This window comes from Calonectris borealis, chromosome 4 (genome assembly GCF_964195595.1).
Source record: "Calonectris borealis chromosome 4, bCalBor7.hap1.2, whole genome shotgun sequence".
NCBI classification, from domain to species: Eukaryota; Metazoa; Chordata; class Aves; order Procellariiformes; family Procellariidae; genus Calonectris; species Calonectris borealis.
This window is the reverse complement of record NC_134315.1, coordinates 14,528,455-14,554,396: the sequence shown is the minus strand read 5'-3', so window position 1 is coordinate 14,554,396 and position 25,942 is coordinate 14,528,455. Positions and strand designations below refer to the sequence as shown.

Below are 25,942 nucleotides of genomic sequence, written 5' to 3'. Positions count from 1 at the left end.
CCATCCAAAATTATTCTATGCATCTGTCTTAATGTTCAGTGAACACTGCGCAATCACAATGTAAAGATGTGTATCTCATGTGACTGTGGGCCATATGCAAACGCTGGCTGTAAGCTCTTCACTCCCAGTCTAGAGGAACACAAAACAGTCTGAACAGTAAGGACTCTCCCTAATTTAGTAGATGACCACCAACATTTAATCACATGGCTTCTTTACGATATCAGAGAAAACAGCATGATTAAGGATAAGCAAAATATCCACAATTATTACCATAACCCACGTCTCAAATGACCTCATCCTCTGGTAGCATAAATCAGAGGAAGAAATAAATAAGCTTCCTTTAGAGGGAGCAAAACATTGGTTGATTAGAGCCCAATGAAGGAGTAAAAGAGAAGCTGCTCTAAGGCAAACCATCTTAGATGATCAAGACTCACAAAGAACTTGAACAGTTCAAAACAGCATTTATCAATAAACTGTAGTTTACACATGTAAAAATACATTAATGAGGTTTATTTCATGAGGTAAAAGCAAAGTACATAGTAAAACAAGAAATAGCAGTTATTTGTTTTGCATTTTGCTTTTATATGTTTCGTTTATTACCGTTCTTTCCTGCCTACCTGTTGCATGGTTGTGTAGCTCATGATGAGCTGAGCCGAATGCTGTGGCAGTGCACGTGGGGATGATGAGCAGCTGTTTTTCAGGTCAGAGAGGGTTTGTGGCCTTACCTCCTCAACCTCCTGGCAGGAGAAAAAGACTTTTCCTCCATGTGTGGATGAATACGAAACTGTCTTTAATTGACAAACCTTAGCTGGTTGGGAGCTAATATTAATTGGCATTGGTTATATGAATATATACTATGCTAATAAGTCTGTAACGTGTCTCTTACTGCCTTTGTTGAGTCAGAAATGCTTGGCATCTTTCAACTTAATTTCAGGCTATTTTTTATTTAGTCATTTTTCTTAGCTGTCCCCTTTAGTCACATCAAAGTTAATAGAATTTGAGAAGGTATTTCAAATAAGCATAAACAATTTAATTCTTTATAGAAGACTTTTCCTGTTCTCAAGTTTTTTTACATAATCTTGAAAGATATTTTTATATAAAAGAAATAAAGTAAGTAATCGTCCTTGTTCTTAACAGCATTTGGAGAAATGACTCTTGTCTTTCTGAGTTTGGAAATAAATGTATTTCCATTTCTTTGCAACAACAGACTTCTATTAATATTTTGCAAGCACAAACTGCAAATCCCAATAATCAATGCTTATCCATTTTCCAAAAGGACAGAAGAAATCTATAGAAATGTAAACAAAACAGACATTATGAAGGAACATTTCCAACATTCTTTCGTAACACTTGCATACTTCTATTTACAAAGTTCATAAATCTTGGGGGTTTGTCTCTTGAGGCTTGTCCTTGGCTGGCAGTACACACAAACTTGACACGACTTTGATTAGGTTGAACATCTCATTTTATAAAATACGTAATTCAATGATAAGTATTTGCTATTCTCAATCATAGTGGGTATAATAGTTTTCAGTGTACCTTTTTCAGCACAGGCAGGTTTGTAATGATTTGATGTATGAATCAACAAAGTTGCTATTTTTGGCACCCATACTATACTATAACCTACATCTATACCAGCCTATACTATACCTATATTATATTCCACCATACCTATACCAGGGAGTTTTGGACCTATATTTTTCTTCAGTTTCTCTGATACCTGATATGTACTACTTGTCATAAGTTACATACACAGAGGGAACCCACAAGGCACTGAGGCACAAGGCCAGTTCTTCCAAGTCCTTGGTGTTCCTTATTTTGACTGCAGTTAGGAACCAACACACTGTTACAGTTCTCTGCTTTGCATTGTTCTGGGACATTTACATCTACACTGGGATAATTTACAGTCACTAGGGGCTTCAAGTCACTAAAAAAATCACCTCCTCCCTTTAATGTTACCAGGGAAAAACTGGAAAAATATCTTTCTTTAAATTTCTAATTAGGAGCTACTGAGACTTAATCATTTATCATATTCAATACAGAGCAGAGGTGTTATCTGAATGTCTGAACTGTGCATATCTTCCTTTAACCAATTACCTCAGATTTATGAAGTTTAGTTTGGGCTTAATGATGAAATTTTTCTAATGTGTTTTTACTCTTAAATTAGTCATATATAAAATATCCATCATTATGTCCTTTTCCCCAGGTAACACATATGAAGCAAGAACTCTGTATAGTGGGTGCCTCATCTGGCAGGATTTCAACAAAAAATTACCCTAGCTAACTGAGACGAAGGAATGCAAAGAGGAAAAATGATCTTAATAATTCATCTGTAACTGCTTTTGTGAAAAGACAGAGATACAAATAATAAATACAAATATGATATAAATGCAAAAAATAGATATTATTAAAAAATATACAGATATAAATATGGAAACAGATATAACTTATTCAGAAAGAGCTTTGTTTAAATATGTTTCCATGCAGGTTTTTGTTCAACGGTAGTTTATCTTCCAGTCTGAAGATAATAAAAAATCCAATTCATTGTTGCTAGGGGCATTATTATTTTATCTTAATTTGCAGAAAGCTGATTCTAATGCATTAGAAGTTTTCTTCAAGCAAGAGAAAGCAGAGACTGGATCTGTAATTAGAACAGTTTTCCTATGACTGATTCATGACACTGCTTAAGAAACAAACAAAAAAAGAAAAAAAAAAAGAAATTTACTCATTTACTCTTTCATTTCAAGGAGGATTAAAATTTTGTCTTTACAGCAATTTAGTAATGTATTATTAGTATTCAATATCAGTCACAATGCTATAATTCATTCAGTAGGTATTTCTCAGTTAACATAAAAATCCCAAACAACCTCTGATTTTACTTCAAAAACCAATCAGCCCTTTTATATGTCATTTGCCTTTGAGCAGATAAGAAGCTTACAAAAGTAAAATTACGGTGCTTACTCAAAAAACTAATCTTCACTGGGCTGATTTGCCACCAGCCCATCCCCAACCTGCAGCAATATTTTCAAAGATTCATCTTTCCTGTGGCCAATATTTCATTTGCTGTCAATTTCAATTCTTAGACCAATAAATCAAAACCACTTATTTCTTGAAATATTGAAAAAGCAAGAAGCTGAAAGGGAATACTTCATTTCTTGTGTAAAGAAAGAATACTGGATTTGTATAAGGGAGAGGGACAGAGGGCACGACTGCTTCTGACCATGACAAAGTAAACCGCTCAGGAGCTGGTACACCAAGTCCTGTGAGTCCTTAATGCAGAGCTGGAGCAACAGCGTTCGGTACCCAGCTGCACAGCAGGACCTGGAGCAACTCCTGCTCTGCATTCAGTAACTTAAAAATTTGTAGCTGCAGCAGCTACTTAGTGGAGTGGCCATCAGCTCCACAGACCTTCTGCTATTTGCCATGTCCAAGCTCTCCTCTAGTTCGTAGACACATAATTTCACTGGGATAAACTCATTTACCCTCTAGAAAATCTCTTGGAATGGTCTTGTTTGCAGCACCCTTAATTGCACCTTTAATTGCACTGTGGTCTGATCCAAGAGTCAGATAAATGCCATCCATGCAGGTTTGACCCAACTGGTTCGACTGTGCAGGGAAAACACCATTATCCATGGCTATATGCATATTATTAGCATAATGATGTGCATCAGGTGTGATATAATTTAGAGTGGGTGAAAAAGTCTGCTGATATACTGAACATACCCATCCACAGCATCAGTTCTTTCAAACTTGGCCTATACAGCTTATATCTTAACTAGACCAGTAAACAACAACTCTTCTGACAGGATCAGCAGAGTTACCACAGATATATATCAATACAAATGAAAGAAAAATCGGGCTCCAAGTGAAAGAGAAGAACACCCGAGAGGATATAGAGAGCTCCTCAAGAGGTGTGTCTCAGTGTGCATCATTCTAGCTTCAATGTCTAAATAAAACTGACCTGCGCCCCATTCACAGGTTGTGACAGATTCAGGAAGGCTGATGAGTGCAAACATTAGCCATACTTCTGAATCTCTGGAGATTTGGGTTTTTTTTGTCTGATTGGGTTCAAAATATTTTGTTCTAGGGATAGAGTCATCTCTGAAAGCCTTGTGGCTCTGTTTGTAGGGATTGCATTTACCCTAATACATTTACTTGAGAGGCAAGGTGTAGTAGCAGGAGACCAATCATTCACCAACAGGCCTGACAGGTTCCAGGACAAAACCCATCTCTTGTCATCCCAGAGGTGCCGAATGGAGTACCAGAAAGTCCTGGAGCAGTGAATGCGTAGAGGTTGGTTGAGCCCTGGAGGAAAGCTTTAATGTATCTCCAGACTGTTCTTTGCTCCTCCCCAAGTGTCTGCTTTTGGTGTCTCCCAAGCTAGATATACGTCTAGTCTGATCTAGTGGCGTTGCTCTTACATTGTCATAGAGCGTGAGCAGAAATAACATGCAACCCTCTGCATCTGACTGTAGACATGCTCTTCTATGCAAAGAGTGTTATTTCCTGACATCATGAAACGGGATAGAGTACCAGCTCTTTTCAGTTCAACTTTTTGATCTCTCTTTTAAATCATTCATGATTCACAGATGCACTAAAAATCTTGCTTGGGAGACAACGAAGGACCACCACTCCCTACTCACAAGCACAGGAAACCAGAGTGCAGAAACACACGCTTGGAGTGAAAACCCAGTTCTATCAAGCGTTATCATTCATCTGCATGTGGACAAGATTTCACATTTATTTCTGTATTGTTCTGATGGCTCTTTTATCTAGACTAAACATTCATGGGTACACTTTGAAACACACTCATTAGCTTCTCAGAAATGGGAATAGTCTTGGAATTTAAAAGCAAGTTCACAGCAGTCACTTTTTACCCTGCCTTCACCCTCTGCCTCATGGTGGCTGAATCACTGAAGAAATGACTCAGGACATTTTCCTTCCCAAGACCAGAGGTGCATCAGGACAATTTTTACTGACATGTAATCATATGATTCTAGACACCAGGAGAGCTCTCTAGTCCCAGACTAGACACAATATTTCACTTATACATTTAAGTAGAGATTTCAATCTGTAACTTTTAATTTTGGATTTTTTTTTTATATAAAAAGGAACTAGACAAAATCTACACTTTACTCAAGCAGTAACTGAAGGAAAAATTAACATCTCTCATTACACCTGCTCAATGCTACAACTTCATTTGAAATAACAGCAACGTCAAAAAAGAAAAAAAAATCTTAAACGTAACTGCGCATTTAAGCTTTCCTTTGGCAATTGCTCCAGGCTCAGTAATGCACAACATTCAGAGTAATTTGAATATAATTGAAGCCTTCTCTTTTTTAACATATGTGTTATGAAATTCTGAGTCTCTGGAGGTGAGCAGACACCATGTGCCACCTACTTTACTATTTTGCTTCAGAGATTTGACTTATTGAGAAGTAAGCTTAATGCAAATAAAATGGCTTTCCCCTCCTGGCATTTGGCAGGCATACAGAAATGCAGCAGAAGAGCACAACACCTAGAGACACACGCTTCTCAGAACTGTGTTCAGAAAGAATAGAAAACATTTAAATTCAAAACAAACCATCTGTGACAACCCCTAAGCAGTGCCTCATTTCAGAAAGTGCAAGCCTGGGAATGAAAGTGAAACTGTACGTAACTGTCAATTAAAATAATCTAATATAGACTTTTCTGCCTTTCAGGGGAGGGTGGGCACAGATTTTCTGGAAGCCCACTCTTTTTCATTTCCTTAGCATATATTTTACAGTTCGGGAGAACTGAATCACATCTGTAGTCAACATACATTATACACCTCATGGGAGAAAAGGTGGTGGAAGAGGCACTATCATTGCAGTTCACCTCTCAGCAGTTCATATCCACAACTGGTATCAGATAATATAACTTCACATCAAAATTAATTCTAAAACGATTTCTAAGAGAAGAGTGACTTCATATTAGAAATAAGGTATTCACTGTTCCCCATTTGGGAAATCTAAAATATTATATCTTAGACAGTTGCATTCAGAAATGAAAACCAGAGAGTTTCTGTCAGTTTACTCAGATCAGAAATAAACAGAGCAATGGCAGCATAGTCAACATAAGTAGAAACACATGGAAATTCCCGCTTGCCCAAGCACTATATATACACTATACGTTGCCTGGCTACACCTTTGGATTTACAGGATTTAAATCAGTTCAGAGTTTGGGCCTCAGAGTATTCAACAGGCAGTTCTGGGAAGGGGTCCAGAAAAATTCAGTCAATAACCACAAAGACTGTCATTTTATAAGATGTAAGTTGCAGACTGAAAAAATATGTATTGTTAGGCAGTAAAATTACAGTTTTATTTCTTATTGAATTTGGAGCTACACTGCAAGCTATAGAAAATGCTCAGCTAATAGAACATTGTGTATATTTACTGAATCTGGAAAATACCCCCAGGACAGCAGCCCTTGATCCTGCCAGGATACTTTCCATAGGCACTGAGCTACAGTTGTACGAGTGTGAAGACCAAGTGTGTTTCAAGGCCCTCCATTTTATCGCTGCTATTTAGCAAGCCATTTTGTCAACCGAATGACTATATGGTTATTTAAAAATCTAAAAACCTGAAAGGTATTTTAAATACTGTTTTATCAACATTCAGATGTTAATCTACGGTTAAAACAAGACAGTAGTACAGGAGTAGTTCAAGCTCTGCTTGCCTTGAATATGCGGAGAGTCCCACCACAACCAAAGCTAGTCCCAGGATTGGACCACAGCAGTGAGAAATCAGTGCATGCCTTTTGAGCAAATCGTGGACTTGCCATGAACAGATCTGCTTACGGAGAGCTACCCCAGGGCACGGCTGCGGCTGCATCACCGACCCCGAGATCTCAGCTGTAACTCTTTCTTCCAGGTATTCCTTTCAAGACGAAGAAGACATGTTCATGGTGGTTGATCTCTTACTCGGAGGTGATCTGCGTTACCATTTGCAGCAGAACGTCCACTTTAATGAAGGAACTGTTAAGCTGTACATTTGTGAGCTGGCGCTTTCCCTGGATTATTTGCAGAGATACCACATCATTCACAGGTGAGTGAATTTCAGTTAAGGGATGGGCTGCTTTCTTCTGGCAGAGCAGAGGAATTTTATCACGTATCTGATTACATGGTTCCATTTATTAAAAACTTCTGAAAAGTTTTCATTGTTATCCAAGGGTGGAAATTGGTTCTGAAAAGTTTTTTTAAAGTGTTTTCTTTCTTCCCTCAGCCATTCAGTAGCTCCATATCCTTCTCAATCTACCTTCTTCTTGTTTTTGTCTCCTACTATGATGTATGTTTTTTACTATGGTCTTTAAACACTAAATACAACCCATAATAACCTCCTGGCTGCTTTTAATTTATTTTTAGTTCTCCAGTGCCCCAATGTTCCTGAACACAAAAATGTTGTAATCCAGTACAACAACTTCATACAACAGCATCAGGGAAAAGTCACAAAATCAAAGGCTGAGAATAAAGAATAATTTGTTCACTTGCAGAATCTGCATGAAAGTCAGAAGGAAGAAGAGAGGTGAGGAAATAAGAGAAATAGTAGAAATAAATTGGAACAGTGATAGATGGTGCATCCTTTTGCACTTCTTAGATTACAACAATCTGTTACTTTTAGTGCCTTACAGCGGGCAATCATAGTGTGCATGTCAAAAAAGGTGTCAAGCATCAGGGTCTGTTTGTTTTCCTTAAACAATTTGGCATTTAACAGAAGCAGCAGGATAACTTCTCTTTTTATGTTAACATAGCAACTGTGAAATTATAAAATGATGGGCTTGAGCCTCTATTTTACTCTTTTTAGGCTACATTCAGGATATTCCTCCCTGATTTACAGTGGTCTGAATACAAATGTAATTAGGTTTGTGTGTTACCAAAGCTGGATGTGAGTTTCAGAGACCAAACTAAAATGAGCTGTGCCATAGATCTTCCAGCGTCCAGTATAAATAAATTCCTCCAAATATATTAACTGAGAGTTTTCATCCTGTCACCTATCAGAGCTGCCTCATGATTTTGCAATAAAGAACTGATAAAAATTATGATCTGACTTTCTGCAGGGGAGAGTCTGTACAAAATCTCTCTAATCTGAGGTGCAGTAGTAGATGGGTGTTCTGGATTACTGAAACTGCGCAAGACAAAATTCAAGTAAACGTTGCAACTGTTCTTTTGCCTGCAATTAAAACTCCCACAAATGTTGCAAGCAATTTCTGAGATTTTGTGTCTTTAGCACACTGTTATTATTTTAGTACATTTCCATGTATTTTGCATACGTTTTCCTTCCTCAGTGAATATTTTAAAAGTGGAGCTCAGAATTTTGGCTGACCTTTGTTCCTATGCCTTAAGGAATGTTCTTGGCGAACAACAAATTGATGAGAGTTTTTCTCACCCTCATTTTAATGACAAGACATTTTATGCAAATAGGCTGTCAAAACATTCATGAGAGAATCCAGTTTGTAATCAAAACTTGTATTTTGCTACAAGCCTGTGACTTAAAAGTGTTTCACAGAAAAGTCTGTGAAAGGTGGCAGATGTCTTGATAGAATGAAGGACTGGATTGAAGTCATTGTGGTTGTTTACAGTTTTTTGTGACAGTGTCTGCATTGCCATGGTCCAACTGTGAAATTGGGCAAGACATTTTGTTCTCTTCTGTATTACTTAATCATGACTAGTAAGCACTTGATTTTACTTAATTTTCTCTTTTCACTGGTTGCAGTACGGAGTAACACCACTGACTTCAACACTTGTTGATCCCCCCCAAGGCAGGGGAAGGCGTGGGGCTCTGGAACTGGTTGTTGGCTCCATTTGGGGGCAAGTTCTGGGATTTGGTTTTTGCTTTCACTCTACACTGAAAGTTTTCACAAAACCAGAGGTGTCAAAATACCTGTTTCTTAGCTGGCAGCGGGTCTCACTGGCTGATTAGCTAGGATTATTGTTTAGGGTATGAAGGATCTGGTTCAGGACTCCGCTGTGCTATAGAAGAGATGTTTGTTTTGAAACTGGCAGACCTGAGATCTTAGCGTGGCTCTCCCACTTCACCGCTTACTGCCCAAATCACCCAGCTGTGGCACGAGGAGCCTTTTGTCTCTCATCTTCCCACCAATTGCTGTAAAATCCCAAATGATCCACACGCCAGTGAACATGTTATTTAGCCAGGAGAGTCCCAGCACATTCTGCCTTCTGCCTCGCTGCCACCGGAACAGCACTCTGCCGCAAATCTCTGTAGCGTGGCTGGCATCAAGAGCGCAATGCTGATTTAAATTGGCTAAGGAGCTGAGCCAGCAGCAATGCACAGTGAGGAGACCTGTAGCCATTACTTTACTATTGCAAACACACTGTCTTGGTCAGAGATTAAACCAATGAGCTGGCTGGTACCTACACCTTGTGGTAGCAGACCTCAGCGGTATCATTGTGACCAAGTCCTTCCAGTCAGCATTCACACGCTAACCTACAAAACTGTATTAGATCTTTCACTTTTAAATGAGTACATCGGCAGCAAAAGGGGAAAAAAAAAAAAGGTTAGTGAGTCACAGAGTCATTGAGAGAGCCCCCTACTAAATTTTGTGTGTGCTACAAAGAAAGAATAGTTGAATGATTCATCAGACTGGGTAGGTGGATTTTCAAATTGCAGTATTATAAAGAGCTGAATATATGACGTGTGAGTCAGGAACTTAACTCCTCCTCAATATTTACAGATGTGTATGAACTGTGTTCAGTTTCCCGTTACTATTGCATCCGGCAACATGACAGAATGTTTTTTTCAAGATTAACCTGCAGCCCCAGGAGTTTACTGTAAAAGGAAGTGGTAGTGAATGGGACAAGAATTATCAGGCACGTATGAATGGATGTAGAAGTGCCCAGATCAGTGCTATGCCAGTTCCCCTCCGAGATACCATACAATGCCTCTGTATTGGCTGATGTGGTTAGTGTTGGGTACTTTGAATGTGGCAATCATTTCAGCAATAGAAGTATTGTTTCTGCAGGGACAACTTTAACTATAAATAGTGTAAAACCCACTACTGTTCTGGTGTGTTTATAAAACTTGTCATTTTTATTAATCACATCCATGTATATAAATCCATATTTGTCATGCACAATCCTGCAATAGTGGTTTTATTTATTATGGCACAGTAATGAATGCCGCACTGTGTGTCTCACTTGCAGCTCTATTGTAAATGTTTGCATTTACACAGATTTTCAGCCAGAATTATAAACATTTTAAAAAGAAAAGCTAAAAGTTTCAAGCTAAGATCTGAAGACTATTCTGGGCAAATTTTTCATGTAACTTACACAACAGCGAACTTCATATTGAGATGTCTCTAAGTTGTTGGCCACAGGTAATGGCTACATCACAAACCCCTATTTCCTCACAGCTCTCCTGTAATAATATTTTATCCACATTTCTTAAATGAAAAAATAATTGTTTAAAAATTGGATGAGCGGTGTTTATTACAGACCCTCGGATCCAGTACACACAGAAAGGCTTCTGACAATTCACATGGTCTCATTCATTCTCAAATATTGGATCGAATCCAGCATTCTGCATTAGCAGACATCAAGTTTCAAGATGGTATGACTAAACACATTCTTTCCAGCACTGCTTGTGTAATACCAGTGAATAATGTTGGACAGAATTTTTCCCATCAAAGGCTGAATAAACTTATTTCAGCCATGAGTAACTCAATCTCCTCCTTTCACAAATGTTGCTGTTCATACATTTCAATAAAACCACCTGCTTCCTCACCAAAGTAGGCTGCCCATTTTCATTCAGCTAATTCTTCCAGCAGTAGCTCCAGTGTTGTCTCTCCTAGGATGTTCTTGCAGCTAGAGCCCTGGCTCGGAGCAGCACTGGCCCTGCGGCTGCTGCCCCAGTAACACTATCGTGCTGATAAAATCACGTTTTCTCTTTCTAAGAGGGCAAATGTTAACTGCATTGCCCTTACAACTTTTCATCATCGTTTGGCTCCATCAGTTTTCATCTGCTCAGAAAGGAGGCTGGATGTGGCAGATGTCTGGAAAGGAAATTGCAGTAACCTTCCAGCACACTTTTAGGATACTGGACTAGCTGTTTGATCGGCATGCCCAGGGCTTTTTTATTTCAGTGGGTTTTTTTGATGCAAAACTATTTGTGTGTGTATGTGTGCATATATAAGCATAAACACAAAATTTTGGTTGAAGCACAATATGACTGGAATCAGTCCAGCTTGGCAGGCCTGTGCTGCGTGGCTACTGTGATCACCATTCTGTTTTCCATTCCCACAAGTTCTGCTTCCAAAGGGGAGTAGCACCAGGAGCTATTCCAGCTCCGAACAGCTACTCAGCAGCAGTGCAGGGTGGGCAAAAGCTAATGGAAAATGGTGACAAATCAAGCATTACATTTTCCTCTGCCAGCTGATCCACTGCAGAGTAAGGGTGTCTTGCTGCTACCCTGCTACAAAGAGACAAGATGTACTCTTTGTTCAGCACTGCTAGGCTGGGCTGTGGTGTAGGAGATTCCTGTTTGTTCATCACCATTGAGCCTTTCAGGGTGTCCAGCAGTCTGGTGAAATAAGGTAATACGTTTAAATGATTAGACTCTTCTTTAAAATGGGCCTTCCCAGTCTCACTTGTGACACCATACACCAAAAGAACAAACTCTAATTTAAAATGTTCTCTTCATAACACTGTCCATTTCGTATGTAAGCAGTAAATAGATTTGGAAATTTTTTGAAAATGGAGAATTTGCCCTTTATTTTTTCTCAGAGATGTCACAGTCAGAATAGGGCCAACCCGAGATTTATAAGAACACATTAAAAGGACACAATTCCTTACGGATTTCAATAGTCTTTTTCCTGCTGGTAAGCATGTGCAGATGAAGAAGAAAATGTAGTAGGGTCTGAAGTAGGCAAAATGGGGACAAAATAACCTTAATGTGACTACTATTCAGAAGCACTACCAAAGATCATGACAGGTCAAGAGACCTGCCCATTGAATTTTCTTAATTTGTCTTCCCATGTCTCTGGCATGTCTTTGTATTATGTTCTTTAAACAAGTGCAAGCCCACATTATTTCCAAGAGCAAATTGCAGGAACCGAGAAATGAGTTATATAAGAGAAGCAAATTAGAAAACATATCAAAACCATCCAAAAAAGGTACACCATGCAAACCACAAAGCACAGAAAACCTGCTGAATGCTTATGAACAAGCACTGATCAAAAAGAAAGTAATTCACAAATTCTAGGCACAGAATCATTTAAATTTCAGTTGTGTCCTTAAAAAAAGAATTAGATAACAGAAGATATGAATATGCAGAGAACAAGCCTTTCAACTTTTGAACAGAGTTCTCTACCTACAGGAACAAATTAATTTTACTTCTGTTTGACAACAGTAAAACAAAAAGTTATGTGATGTACCAGATGACATACTGCAAATAAATGAAGTTGGTTTGGAAACACACTGAGATTTCAATATCCAGAGACTAGATTACTAATGAAGTAAGACTGCCTGTATTGGGGAGGAGACACCGGGAACACTCTGAGATGCGTGATGCTCCATTGGGTGCTCCAGTCCTGCCACTGGCACTGATATAATCTTTTATTATGCACATAGTGCGCTCTCCCTTCATCACTCAGGTGAAATACCAGGTGAAAGACACCCGCCATACCCTCACTCCTTTCATACCCCATTGCTGAGGGATCCTCATTGCAGTCAGCAGGGATTGCTTGGTTCCTTACAGTTTTCAAGTCAGTAGATGAAGTTGACCCTTAGCCCTTTCTTTCAACCTCCTTCTCATTTTGAAAATTTATAAGAATGTGCTTATGTGAAATATGTTGTTTAGCCAAGGAAAAGTCATCTCACCAGCCCTACATCATTTAAAATTTAGGTGTCTGGTCAACGTTAGGAGAGGGAAGATCTCAATTGTAGACTGAGTTTGGCCAACTATCTTGCGTTAGGTGACAAACTTCCAGTGGCCAAAGATAATGAAATTGGCCCCATCCTAAGTGTTTTTTTGTACTGTATACAGCTCTAGAGAACAAGTGTCCTCCACTAAAAAAAAAAAGTTCTGTGATTGTAGTTGGTTTTCTTGTTGCTTGTTTCTCTGTTTAAAAACAGACACCCAGAGAAGCATAGATATCATCTAGACATAGAGGAACATATGACATACATCTGGAAGAAAAAGTTATGTACTGATTCTTACTAATTCCTCTATAATGTAACTAGAAAGAATTTCAAAGAGTTTTATCTGAATTCTAGTTTTTACACACTGATTTAAAGGTTTTCCTGAATCCTTTCTCACCTCACTGTCATTTAGCTGCAACCAACAAAATAAACATGAAAAAACCTTCTTTTTCTAAAACTCTAAAATCACAATACCATCACTAGAGCATTGTGGCCTTATACATGTCTGACTTGCTCCTACTAGTTGTAGCTCCATACTCCTCACTGCCAGAAAACTCAGCTCTCTTGGAGAAAGATAAAGCATTTCCATAGAGGGAATCAGCACTTCATGCTATTCACAGCTAAGTACACAGGAACAGGAGGCAGTGTAGAGAAACTGAGACCCAGGCAAATTCAGACTCCGTCATGTCAGGAGATACAAATCTTTTTGAAAATGGGCCACAAAAAGCTACTGGGGAATTACCTTGCCATAGAGCTTGCTGCTGCAGTGAGTGTGATAGCCAGCATCCTGGAGATGCCAGCAGGTCCACTGATGCCTGGGCTCAGCACACTCTTTTCTGTGGAGTGTGCTCAAAGGGAACATATAAAGTCCATGTAGATATTAGACACCACTTTGCCAGTTCCATGCTCTGCATTCCCCACTTTCCAGTCACTGTGGCAGAGAGTACACCGTTGCTTTGGCTTTTTCATCTATGTCTGCCTTCCAGAGAGCTTTCTTAAAGCCCATCCTTATGTTTGTTCTGGGGTTATAATGACTTGCTTCTGTGAATCGCTTCTAGTTTCTGCAGAGTGCACCCCCACCTGCCGTCACCTGTCTGTGTTACTGTTTTTCCCCTCCTTCTGGTTTTCTTTAATAATGCCTTTACATTAACCCACCTTTTAGGAGGAGAAGTCTTATACAAGCAGTCTTCAGGGCACATGATATGTATTAAAATACTACATGTCCCTCGTCTCCACGATTTATCACCCTACTGATGGAAAATGAAATTAAATGGTTTCCCTTCTTCCTTCCCCCACTCCTCAGTATTGAAATTTTGATCATGAATAATTTTCAGAGATTCAGACACTGAAGCTGACAATGCTGACAGAATTGAAGCACAGCTCTATATTCAAGATTATCTCAGGTTTCCATCCACAAATCTGATCTGGTTTATGCTAGTTTTCTTCTTTAGTATATTGCTAGTTTCTTTGTGGCCAAGGCAGCGTGAGTGTTATCATCAGAGCCACCTTTCTTTCACAGAAATCCATTACAAATTTCTTGATATTGCTTTAAAGCTTCAAGTGATTTTAGTATAGGCATCTGCTCCCAACTTATGAATACTAGCGAAGACCATGTATTAATAGCATGTTGATATTGTAATTCTAAATACAATAATCAAGAGTATTGATAGCTACATTTAAATAATTTTGAATAAGTAATTAAAATGATTAGGCACTCCTTCTAGAGAGGCATAACAGTGTCCACAGTATTAATTGCCTGTCTCAAATGGCACTGCCTGGTTTACCCTGGTTTTGTGACCCTCCACCCCCGACTTGCCATCCCAGGGTGGGGCTGCTGTCCCGACCTCCCCATGCCAGCTGGGAGGGGAGGAGAGGCTGAACGAAAGCTCCTCTCACCAGCAAGATTAAATTAACAATGAAGTGAAGTCTTAATTAACAGGGGAGAGAACAAGAGCTAACCCGCTCTGCTACAACACTGGTCCTTTTTTCCAAAGCTTTGGTGTTAATGTTATATTGAAAGTATTCTGATATGTTTGCGTCTTGGAAATTTCACAACATCATGACTGTATGTAGGCATATTCTCTCCACTGAAGTGGCAGATTTGCATGCAATGTGCTTGAGTCATTTTTTTGTTTGTAGTCAGTGAAGAAATTTAAAATCTTTGATTAAAGTATGTAGATGGAGAGAGGGAATATGGAAAAAGACTGTAAACTTCAGGCTGAGCAAAATATAAACCAATAGTAACATACGGACAATTGCTTCTCTCTCCTGTTTCTGCTTTAATGGTTGCAACATTTTTTCAGCTTGGATGAGCAATACACTTATCGAGTATTCTATCATTCCCTTGGAGATTTCCTTTCAACGTAAGTTTTGGTTTAATATATGGCAGAATAACAAAGGTTTAAGGCAAAAAGTGCACATTTAGATTATTTCCTCATGAGTGCAACAGTCTTTTATATCTCAGGAATTGAATAGATTATCCGTGATGTGGTAGCAGGCATTTCATTAAAGGATCTTGTAGTTTAAGCTTGCTTCTTTCCTTAGAAATGCATTCAGCAGCTTTCAGTACAGCTTTGATATTTCAGGTGCGATGTGGTCTGCTTTGTACAATTTTTGACTTAGTAGATATACAAGGGATGAGAAAGAGTGGGAGTTGTAGCACTGATCATCTGACAGAGTTTCATCTTTCAAAACAAATAATCTGCTGGGCAGGGATTGTAATTAAGATACAGATTGCCATGAGATTTGTTCTGCTGAAGTTGCCTTCTCGACTTGTTTTCTCTTGCATTTATCCTCTATATCCTTTTTTGGGAGCTCCTCAGGGCATTTCCTTAAGATTATTTTCAAACATTTCTGTATCCTCTGTGAACTCCTGTCCCAACTCCCCTGGGTGGGTTTTACAGAGGAAAAAGCACAGCAGCTCAAACCTTTGATGCTGTATGATAGACAGTCCTACTGAAGAGCCTCCGCTTCTCCCAACATGTGCATGCACACTTACACTCATCCCTCGGGGAATTTCCTACCGACCCTACTGGAGATAATTGCACTTTCCTGCAGCAGAAGAGACAAGGCAAGTCTGCGATTTGGCAGTTGTGGTGCTCTTGCACACGCAGAACTGCTGTTGGCAGGGAAAGACCTTAAAATATGGTGCCAAACTGGGACCTTGCAAGGTGGGAACAGCACTTGGTAGACGGTACACTTTTAATGAACCAAAACTTATTAAATTAGATTCTGGTAAATTTGGTCATTCTTTACACAGATGATCAAAAACATCTTTACAGTCAGACTAAAAAGAATGAGAAATGATCTCTCTCCTGTTCATCTTGTTATACACGTGAAACTTTGGTGCTGTTCAGAATGCAGCGGAGTTGCTTTTCAGTCTAATGATAAAAAACAACACAAGGCTGGAGCTTCTCTTTTTTTTTTTTTGCTTTCACGGTGGCTATTCTGTGTCTAATCATGTTATAGTCTCGCGGTTTATTTCAGTGATATTCTTATTGCAATTTCACACTTTTTTGGTTTAGGTTTGGGCGTTTAATTATGAGCACAGGTACTTTAGAAGATAAATATGAATTTCTTATGATAAAACTGTTAGCCCTCTTTCTATACACAGATACTGTCTCTACTCCACTGTCAGGTTTAGTTCAGACTGTAAGCATTTTGAGATTCAAACTGTATTTTTCTCTGCTTTATTCAGCCCCCAAACTTTGTTAGTTTTTAGTAAAAACCAATACTGCTTAAAATCTCATCTTTCTCTGTAGTTGTTATCATTCCATATCAAATTATGTGCGATGGAACTGGAATGATGAAAGACTTCATGAATGATAAAAAACACTACAAGAAAAATAACAGCACAGAAGGTATCAATTTTTTAAGAGTGTTAGAAAAACAAATTGGTCAGACAGTCTTATGCTGAGCTCTGAACGTCTGGCCCGTGAGTTCACAGTTTGGACCTTCAGTGAACGTGGCTGATTTTTCAGCCAGCTGAACAGCTACACTTTGGAGACCCAGTAGCAAGAATAAAAGAAATTGGTGGTGAGATAGATGGACTTGAGAGTACCAAGAAGAAAAAATACGTCATCTCCCTGCATGAAATGCGAAGGAGATGTCCAGAGGGGCACTAGGAGGGCTGAAGAAGAGACCAGGGAGTGCAGAGTGTGGTGTGGGCAAGGAAAAGCTGCTGTGGAGGGGGGCAGTTCCTGCAAGTCAAGATCAGGAGTGACCAGAGATAGTGGAGAACATGGGAAAGAGGCACCATGAAGTCGGGGGGGTGCAGTAACAGGGTAATAGGGGGTCGATGCCAGTGTATGAATTCCAGGTCAGAGGGGTAAGGCTTACTGAAGGCTGAGTGGTTTTGAATATGTCTCTCTTGGTCATTGTCGGGGTCAAACAGCTTTATTCACCAGCTGTGAAAAACCTTGCTCAGAGTTCTGCAGATAGGAATTAATACACTGGCATAAAAAATAATAGCTCTGTGTATTCCTAGAAAAGGTGCTGATGTGAGGAAATGCACTTAGATTTGCTATGTTGCCCTCTCAAGTTGCTACAAAAATTAAGATATGGTCCTCTTTAAAAATATCAAATCAATAGGTCCACTCAACGAGTGTCAGAGGTCTATTTTGAATGCAAGTCAATGAACAATAATTGACTTATTGTCAATAATCAATAACAATTACTAATATAGTCACTTAGTAAGACTTACTGAGTGGAAAACATATTGCCAGAATGCTGCATTTCTCAGCTTTTATGTTAATTAAATGTATTAGTTATCTAGAGTTCTGACTTTAAAATCTACAGAGACTCACAGCTTGCCTTTTAATTTGAGATGCTGCAGAATTTTCCCCTGATGGTGCACCTTCAACTCTTCTGCAAACCTACTCAGCCACAAAAATGCTCTACAGATGGACTCCAATGTAGACACATGCACTTACATATGTATAAAGGGTTGAACACTAATTAAAGTACCAGCTTATTTCCCTGAGTCCCAGAGTACCTCTACTGCTGAAACTAAGAATTATGAGCATATAAGTAAGGATGTCCATTTCCAGCCAACAGTCTTTTACCTTATCCTTGTTGTTTAATGTTTGCTTCTGGAAGATACAGTGTCAAAAAGGAATAGCATATGAGATCTAAAGCTGAGAAATTGAATTATTAAGCCTTAGTTGTCTAGATTTTTGAACATACACATCAAACCAGTGTAACTCTTTAGTTAATGGGAAGAATGGTGGTGTTCAGTCATTGCCTGCTCTTCCCTCCAAAGAAATACTTAGTCACCAGTTTCCTTACGTCAGACAAGATTTTATCTCCCTGAGATGAAATGTGACTCCAGTTGTACAAAAGCAGCTGTGTGGCAGTGCCGGGTTCCCCGGATGCCACAGGCAGCTGGGCTTGTGATGGCCACCTGTCTGGAAGGGAGCAAGGAACCCCTGGGCTCCTTCCTCAGACATCCCCCTCTTAACCTCACCCTGCTAGAAGACCATACAGAACCTCAGAGGCTTTCATGCCACAAATGAGGAGGATGTTTTATTTGATGGCACCAACTAAAAAAATCCTTAAGCGTGCAAGCTATTTTAACCACAGCACAATTTATCATGTATGAAGGATTGCGTTCTTCGCGGTGTGAGGTGACGTCAAACGAGACAATGAGCGCCAGGAGCGTGACTCCTGCAAGAGGCTTAAATACCTGCCTGTGCTTCTGTGATAACACATTACAATAATTTGACTCGAGAGCATCCCCAGTTGTTTTTGTAATTCCGCACAGCATGCAAGATATTTCTTATGTTTTTAAAAACTTATTCCACAGTTCTCCAAGATCTAAATGCAGGCGTCTGTATTTTTTTTAGTTGGCTGTCCAAGCAAGTGGATACCTAGTCAACACAGCCAACAGAATCTAGAAAGCTATTCAGCTGATCCAAATCTAGACATTTAGTCATCTGAATGGCTCTTTACACTCCAGTGGCCGTGTTGTTTATACATCCATTGACTATAAATAGGAATATAGATGCCTAATTCACAATAGAACCTAATCCAAGTATCTTAAACTGAGAGCCAATTCCTATCTCTGTTTTCAGTTGAATAAGTAGCAAGAATAATCCTTGTAATAATTTCAGTACAAGTAGTTACTGTAACAGCAGTTTCTCTGCACAGAACCTAGTTTAAAAACACTTTCACTGGTACTGTATTCTTGCCTAGTAATCTTAACCAGGATGTTGCTACTACAGTCTGTGGACTCAAGTGATATTGCCAATCTTTCATTCCTTACCCAGGTTCATCAAAAGGAGTTGGAATACTTGGCTGTTTGATTCCGAGCAATATGTTGTTGACAACTCTTAGAATAAAAAGGTGGTGTACTGGAATATGAGTTGCGGTTTGGGTCAAATGTGTCCTGTCAAGTCTATCTTAAACAGCAATCTCCAGGAATACATATATTAATTGCTCTGGCAGCTTCTTTGTAAATGTTCCTTCTTAAAAGCATCCAAAGTTATTTTTAGAAGTAATTTATTATATTCCTTTCCAGGGTAGGTGAGACTGGAGGTAGAAAAATGTCATGAGATTTCTGTTCAAAACATTAAAGATTGGTTGGAAGGAGCAAATGCAGCATAAAGTCAGATATTTGCCCCTCAGTTTCAAAGAATTAATCCGTCTGTTGGTGGATTTCACAAGGCAACCTGCCAGCTTCTACTGACATTTCAGGTAGTAGCAGGTGAGGTTTTTTAATCATTTACCAAATACAATTCTCTTTTCAAGCATAGACTCTGCACCTCCCTGCCTGATCTATTGCAGCTCACTTTTACATATATTAAATCTATAAAACCACCCAGAAGGGGAAGCATATGCAGGACATCAAAGCTCACTTGACTCCTCTCTGTAATATGTCCTGGTTGTGTATGTTACAGGGTCTGAGGTGGTCGATTTGAGGAATAAAGGCCCAAATAGTTATACCTATGGTACTCATGTCACGGGCAAGAGCCAGCAGGAGATGATGGCAGTGATGAGGGTGATGGGGAATCTAACATTCATGTTAGCGCTTGGGGTTTCAGATCAGAGTGAACAACACAGCACCGCATGGTTGTTTTCTGCTTGCTGGTCTACAGCCCTTCTCCCCACTACACTGTACTGCTGAAAGTCGGATCAGCAGAAAATGTGCTTACTGGGAAGCTTCAGTGCTGCGTTGAAGGGATGGCTGCCCAGGCACTCGCTGAAAACCTGAAACCTTCGGAAGTTGCTGTCATCTTCCTTGGCCTGCACATGAAGTCCATCATGCTGTACTGTACTTTAATTGCCAGCCATGTCAGCTGTAATTAATTGCACTTTGGTATGGATGAAGGAAACAATTGGTAAACAATGTGATATTATTATTGTGTATACTGCTGTTATAATAGGTATCTGGTGAACTTTTACATACAGAAGTTGGTAGGGCTTTTAAGGCAAATTTTAGGGATATTATACAGTAATGATACACTATGAACAGTGGCTGACTTCAGCACACGTTTTCTTATTTTTGCCTGATAAGCTGAGAAAACTCTTGGAGATGTGATACATCTAAATGCATCTAGTCTGTATTTCATGCAGTGAAAAACAAAGGAGCAGCTATATGAATTTCAGCCATTGCAAAACACCACACTTTCGATGCTAGTTTTTTATGACAGATAAAGCCAAACGTGCTTATCAGTAACAATGCTCTCCTGATTTATCTTTAGGCAGAGGACAAACGTCATCAATTTCTTCTCTCATTTAGTTTCACACATGGATTTCTGCCTGTGTAAATTTGAAGAGGACCTATGCCTTTTACTGTAAGGAGACTGATACTCATGCAATTGCTGGCAGAGTACATGCTGAGTACATTATCCCCCTTACTTCTAGTCAAAAGCTCTCACATGGTACCTCTGAGGAAAGAAGCATCACCATTGCACTGTATATACTTTCCTGCTGGACCAGATAATTCTTTCCAAATGCCACACTCCAGTTAGCGTCTAATGAGTCGTGCACTTCCCGTGGTTATCAGAGATGTCACCTGTTCTTGAAAGCTGATTCACACGCAGGGATATGACCCTTGTCATACGCACAGAAGGTCTCAGCAATACTTGATGTTACAACACAGAAACGATTGGAGTCATTGGCTGTGAGATTATCAACAAATTACTGCTACGTGGTGATTCTGCATGGCTCCTCCATGTGATCTGGAGAAGCATTTGGCTGAAAAGACTTTTTATTTGAAATGTGGTGATGTTTTGGCATCATCACAGTGTTGACAGTTGTTCAAGGTTCTCCTGAGATCTACCCAAAAGTCCATGTAGTCATGTCTAGTGTTAGCTTTAGAAAGCAGTTCTAGCAAAAGAAGTGGCACATTTGTCCTTCCTTTGAGTCCTTCAGGCAAGATGAAAACTAACCATCGGATTGCCTGCAAGTCGTTTGTGCTGGTTAGTGTTCACTTGGAAAAGAACCACTGTGTCTGGAAGAGGAATCCTGGATAATGTAGTCTGGGCTTTGTTATGTAAAAGCTCAGTTTATATGGCCACAGTGGTACTTTCCAATCCCAGTCTCTGAGACGTTATGCAATGCAACACAGAGGAGGCAAAGTACAGGTTCACGTTCTCCTTTGGACAAATCTTTCTAGCTTTTGTAGCATATAAGAATCTTCACCTATTTTTCTTGCTATTGCAGTGTATAATTACCTCTGTGATACAGTCATATTGGATCTTCGGGAAGAAAAATATAATGAAATATTCTGTGCTTAATATTTTTATTTTAATTTAGTATCTATGCAAATTCAGGAGCTGAACCTAGCCAAAGATGACTGTTATCTAGCTACATATACCCAGAAATGTGAAAGGTTCAGTATAGGATTCCTGTTTTTAAAAAGGTCATTTTCTTCAACCTGGAATATCAGTATCTGCTACAACTACTTCTCTAAGCTAAAATTGACAAATACAGTGTTTCCAAAGACCACTGGCCTTTCAGAAAAATGTAGATATCATTACTGCCACCTATTGTTACAAGGAGAGAATTGAAGGTATTTTTATAATTGTATTTTTTCAAAAGGAGATAAAATTGGAAAATAACAGGCTTGTTCCAGTTGAGGTATTTGTAAATAACATGTTTTCGTGCCTTTTTGATAACTTTATTTTCAGAGCTATATAAAATCGGCTAGTACAAGTGCTAAGAAAATCCAAGATCTTCATGGACACCTGGTAAAAAATAGTACTAAACTAAAAAGGAACCACAGGCACCATAATGCTCAGCATCACAGTAACATATTTCTATATATCTAGGTACTACAATGCCAAGCCTTGAGCCAGGTGTCCAGACACTCTTTAGAGATGCATAAGAAGAGATAGGGTATTCAGAGGTCTTCATTGGTGAGAGCTTTTTCACTTGTCATAGATATTATAGCAGTTATATCTTGCATACGTACTAGAAAATGTTCTTATTGCCACACAGGTTGCCACACAGAAGGAAAAGGCTCCAAAGTGTGATAATGGGATTCTGATTTGTATCATATGGATGCATGCTACCAGATAATTAGTTGGAAGTAGTTATGGATTTTTTGTTTCTTCATTAAAGTCCCAGGAGTGGGAATTGCAGAGAAAACAAAAGATTTCAAATAAAAGAGAAGATTTTAAATAGGAAGACCCAATAAAAAGATTTTTTGTTTTGCAATCCCTACTGACTTGTTGAGTACCTCAGGTTCATGAGTAATGCATCACAGATTACATTATAACAAAATTACATATTTCTAATTGATGATAAATATATTATTTGGGACTGTATGTATAGAATCTTGTCAAAGGATTTCAGTTTTATGGAATGATTTTCAAATCCTGAAACCTTTATTCATTCTTTTCACACAGAATTCTGTGGAATTCTATTAATTTCTAGATTTAGAAGTTACCTTAATGAGTACTGTGGGATTTGGACATATATTTAAAATATCAATATAAAATATAAAAACTATTAAAACACTGTGATAAAATCAGATTACCTTTCAAGTTGTAATGTTTGTTAGTCTGAGACTTTCTTGAAGGAAAGGGTTAATTTTTCTAAAACATCTGATATCTATCTATCCACATACATATACTTATTTGAAAAAAACAATCTTCTACTGGAATTTGATGATTCTGAAACTGTATCTGGTAAATCACTGCAAAACTACAGATTTGGCTTCATGCCTTATTTGGAGTCATAAATGCAGATTTTTTTTTTCTGGATGGAGATGGGGCTGACTAAGTAAGTTCCACTGGATAGAACTTAGACCAATTAATATTTTAGGCTTTTTGACATTTCAGACTAGAACAGGACACTGGAAGCGTTGCCCTTTGACATTGCAAGTCCTCTGTGTACAACTCCAGAAAGTGCAAATGGAAATGGCTGAGTTGATTGAATGAATTATTGTACCCTTTGCTTCTCAGAAGATAAATTAATGCATGGACATCCTGGTGCAAATAGCCGTTTATTTTGCTTTCAAGCAGAATTAGTGGATCTCAGCTGTACTGGAATTTTCTCCTTACTCAAGAGAGAAATAGCTAAAAAAGGTGCATTCCTTTTTATTTATTCCTATAAATAGCTCAGCTCAGCAAAAGCCATGCAACAGTAAATTACCTGTGTAACTTGTCTCTGGTTGTCAGTGAATTAGCCCAAGTTTAAATATGTAAAGATCAGGACCAGTACTTTAATTTTTTATCATGTCAATCACTTGTTTCTGCATTTGCTGTCCACACCTACGACCAGCGGCTTTTATTAAAAGACATTGTTTCTTCATTCCTGTTTTAGTCAGACACCATGAACAATGAAAGCTTATTTCTGAACTTAATTATTCTGGTGGCTTGCATGTAAGATGTGGTGCCTTGTGGAAACACATCCAGATTCATACAAACAAGCATCCACAAGATGTTTTTTTGCTTTACAGATCTTTCATAATCTAATACCACATCTTCTCAGCTAATTTTCAATTTTACTGAACTCTTTAAATTTCAAAATTACAGTGATTCACAGGGCCGTGTCATGTCATGGCATTCGTTACAGCAGGAACAGAAGGCTCTGAAGGTCTTTTTATGAAAGGACAGTAAGTGACAGCAATTACTGGTGAGGTCTAAGTGAGGGGTATGTGAACTGGCAATCAGAGGTCTGGAGCAGTCAGAAGTCTTTCATTCCCATCCATCTGATAGGAAATAACAGTAAAGAACTCTGAGATTTTTACTATGATCTTGTTTTAATACCATTGAACATTTCTTGAAACTAGGAAGGATGTTGGTTGGGAACAAAACACTAAAAAGACAAATGAGTGATGAGGTGTTGATGAAAGGAAGAGAGGATGCATCAGACTTCATGAAGGCTATTTCTTGAGCAAGGTACTCTGCACAGTTCAGCTCTGGGGGATACATCATTTCTGTGCTGCCCTTATAGAAGCAAAACATCCCTGACCAAATTAAGATCTTGGCTGTACAGTGGCAGTATATATTGACTTTTCCTTCACCCAAAGCTTCCACAAATTTGCCATAAGAAAACCTCACTATGTATGTACTCACTTTCTTTACAAACTGCACGCCTTGGACATGTATATCATTTGTGAATCTAAATATCAAATAGGAAGGAAATAAGGTCCCTATCTGTGAAAATCAGAATTTGTTCACATTTCTTTCTGTAATTGGGAGAAATCCCTTTATAATGTATGATATGGTTCACTTTAGTGCTCTGATATAGTGATAAGTCTCATGTGAACTCAAATAATCCATAGCTGAAACTTGTATTTCCCAACTCATTGCCATTTTTATGGCTGTTAAGAACTGTTATACAGCTAATATTAATCTTAATGAAAATTGTCCAGAACTAGTCATGTCACATTAGTTTATTATTATGTGGCAGGTATATGTTTGTGATTTAATGTGAAACATTGGTGTGACTAACTAAACCTAAAAAAATCCTAATAAAAAATAAAAGGCTCTGGTCAGGTATATTCTGTAGTATGTAAATGGGTTATGAGCAAATAATTGAGAATAATTTAATATTTGAGAGAATCAGGTACTCAGTAAACTGAGATTATTGGAATTATCCCTGCATGACTTCAGGTTGTTATCCAGAAGTTGTTGCTTTTTACTGTGCTTTTTTTAATGGTAGACAGCTGTCTTCTAGACTTTAACACTTGCATCTAATAGTCAATGCAGCCTCCTAGTCTTCATATAGCATTCCCTATATCCAAGAATACAATCAATGCTCACTTTCAGTCATGACTGTTGGGACTATTTTGACAAAGAGAAGGCAAACAGGATCATGAGGGTCATTGGAGGTTAAAAACCAGTTAATGTGACTTTCTGTGATCTTAACACAAAGTTCTTTTTCCCAGTGAAAATAGTTACTTGAAATGCCTATTTCTGCATAAGGAAAAAATATTCATATAAGAAACGAGCTGCATAATTAAGAAAAAAGCCTTTAAACTCATTTCAAGTTTTATCCTACACAACATACAGTTAGATTGTCAGCAAAGACAAAAAGCTATGAGAAAAAATTTATTAGGGTTAAAACAATGCCTGCTGAAGCCAATGTAATCCTTCCATTGATTTCAAGGGCCTTTGTCTGGATCTTGCTTCTTTTGCATCCTTATGAGAATGCAAAATCCATCTAATTTAATTTCTCTGTTGGATATTTTGAAAAGATCTTTGAGAAAAAATCTCTTAGCATTCTGCAAAAGCATAGGCCGCCTTAACCATTAGCCAATGAATTTTAGTGATACACGTGTAAATACGGGCTCACCACATCCAGACTGAGACAAGCATATTTTGTGACCCATGGAGTTTTGTTGTCAATAGGCTCTAGGCATTACCACTGCCCCTGGAGGAGCTTCGTTACGGGCTGTAGCGCTAAGTGTGGTTCATAGGAAGCTACTCAGTTGCTGATCCTGACCTGAAGGGTGGAGAAAACCCTCTTTGCTCCCTGCAGAACTTGCTTATACATAAAGAACCATGGAAAAAATTCAGGTTGGAAAGGACCTCAGGAGGTCTCTAGTCCAACCTTCTGCTTAAAGCATAATTGGCTATGACATCAGATCAGGCT

The 25,942-nt window shown here is 38.7% G+C and overlaps 1 protein-coding gene across 2 annotated transcripts in view; it reads left to right on the top strand.

Annotated features, from left to right (window-relative positions):
• STK32B (serine/threonine kinase 32B) overlaps window positions 1-25,942 on the top strand; it is a 141,802-nt gene that overhangs the window by 53,005 nt on the left and 62,855 nt on the right. For both annotated transcript variants that reach the window (XM_075150527.1, XM_075150526.1), the window contains exon 2: window positions 6,894-7,067. In XM_075150527.1, the coding sequence (XP_075006628.1) occupies window positions 6,894-7,067 (174 nt within the window). The remainder of the gene's footprint in view (window positions 1-6,893; window positions 7,068-25,942) is intronic.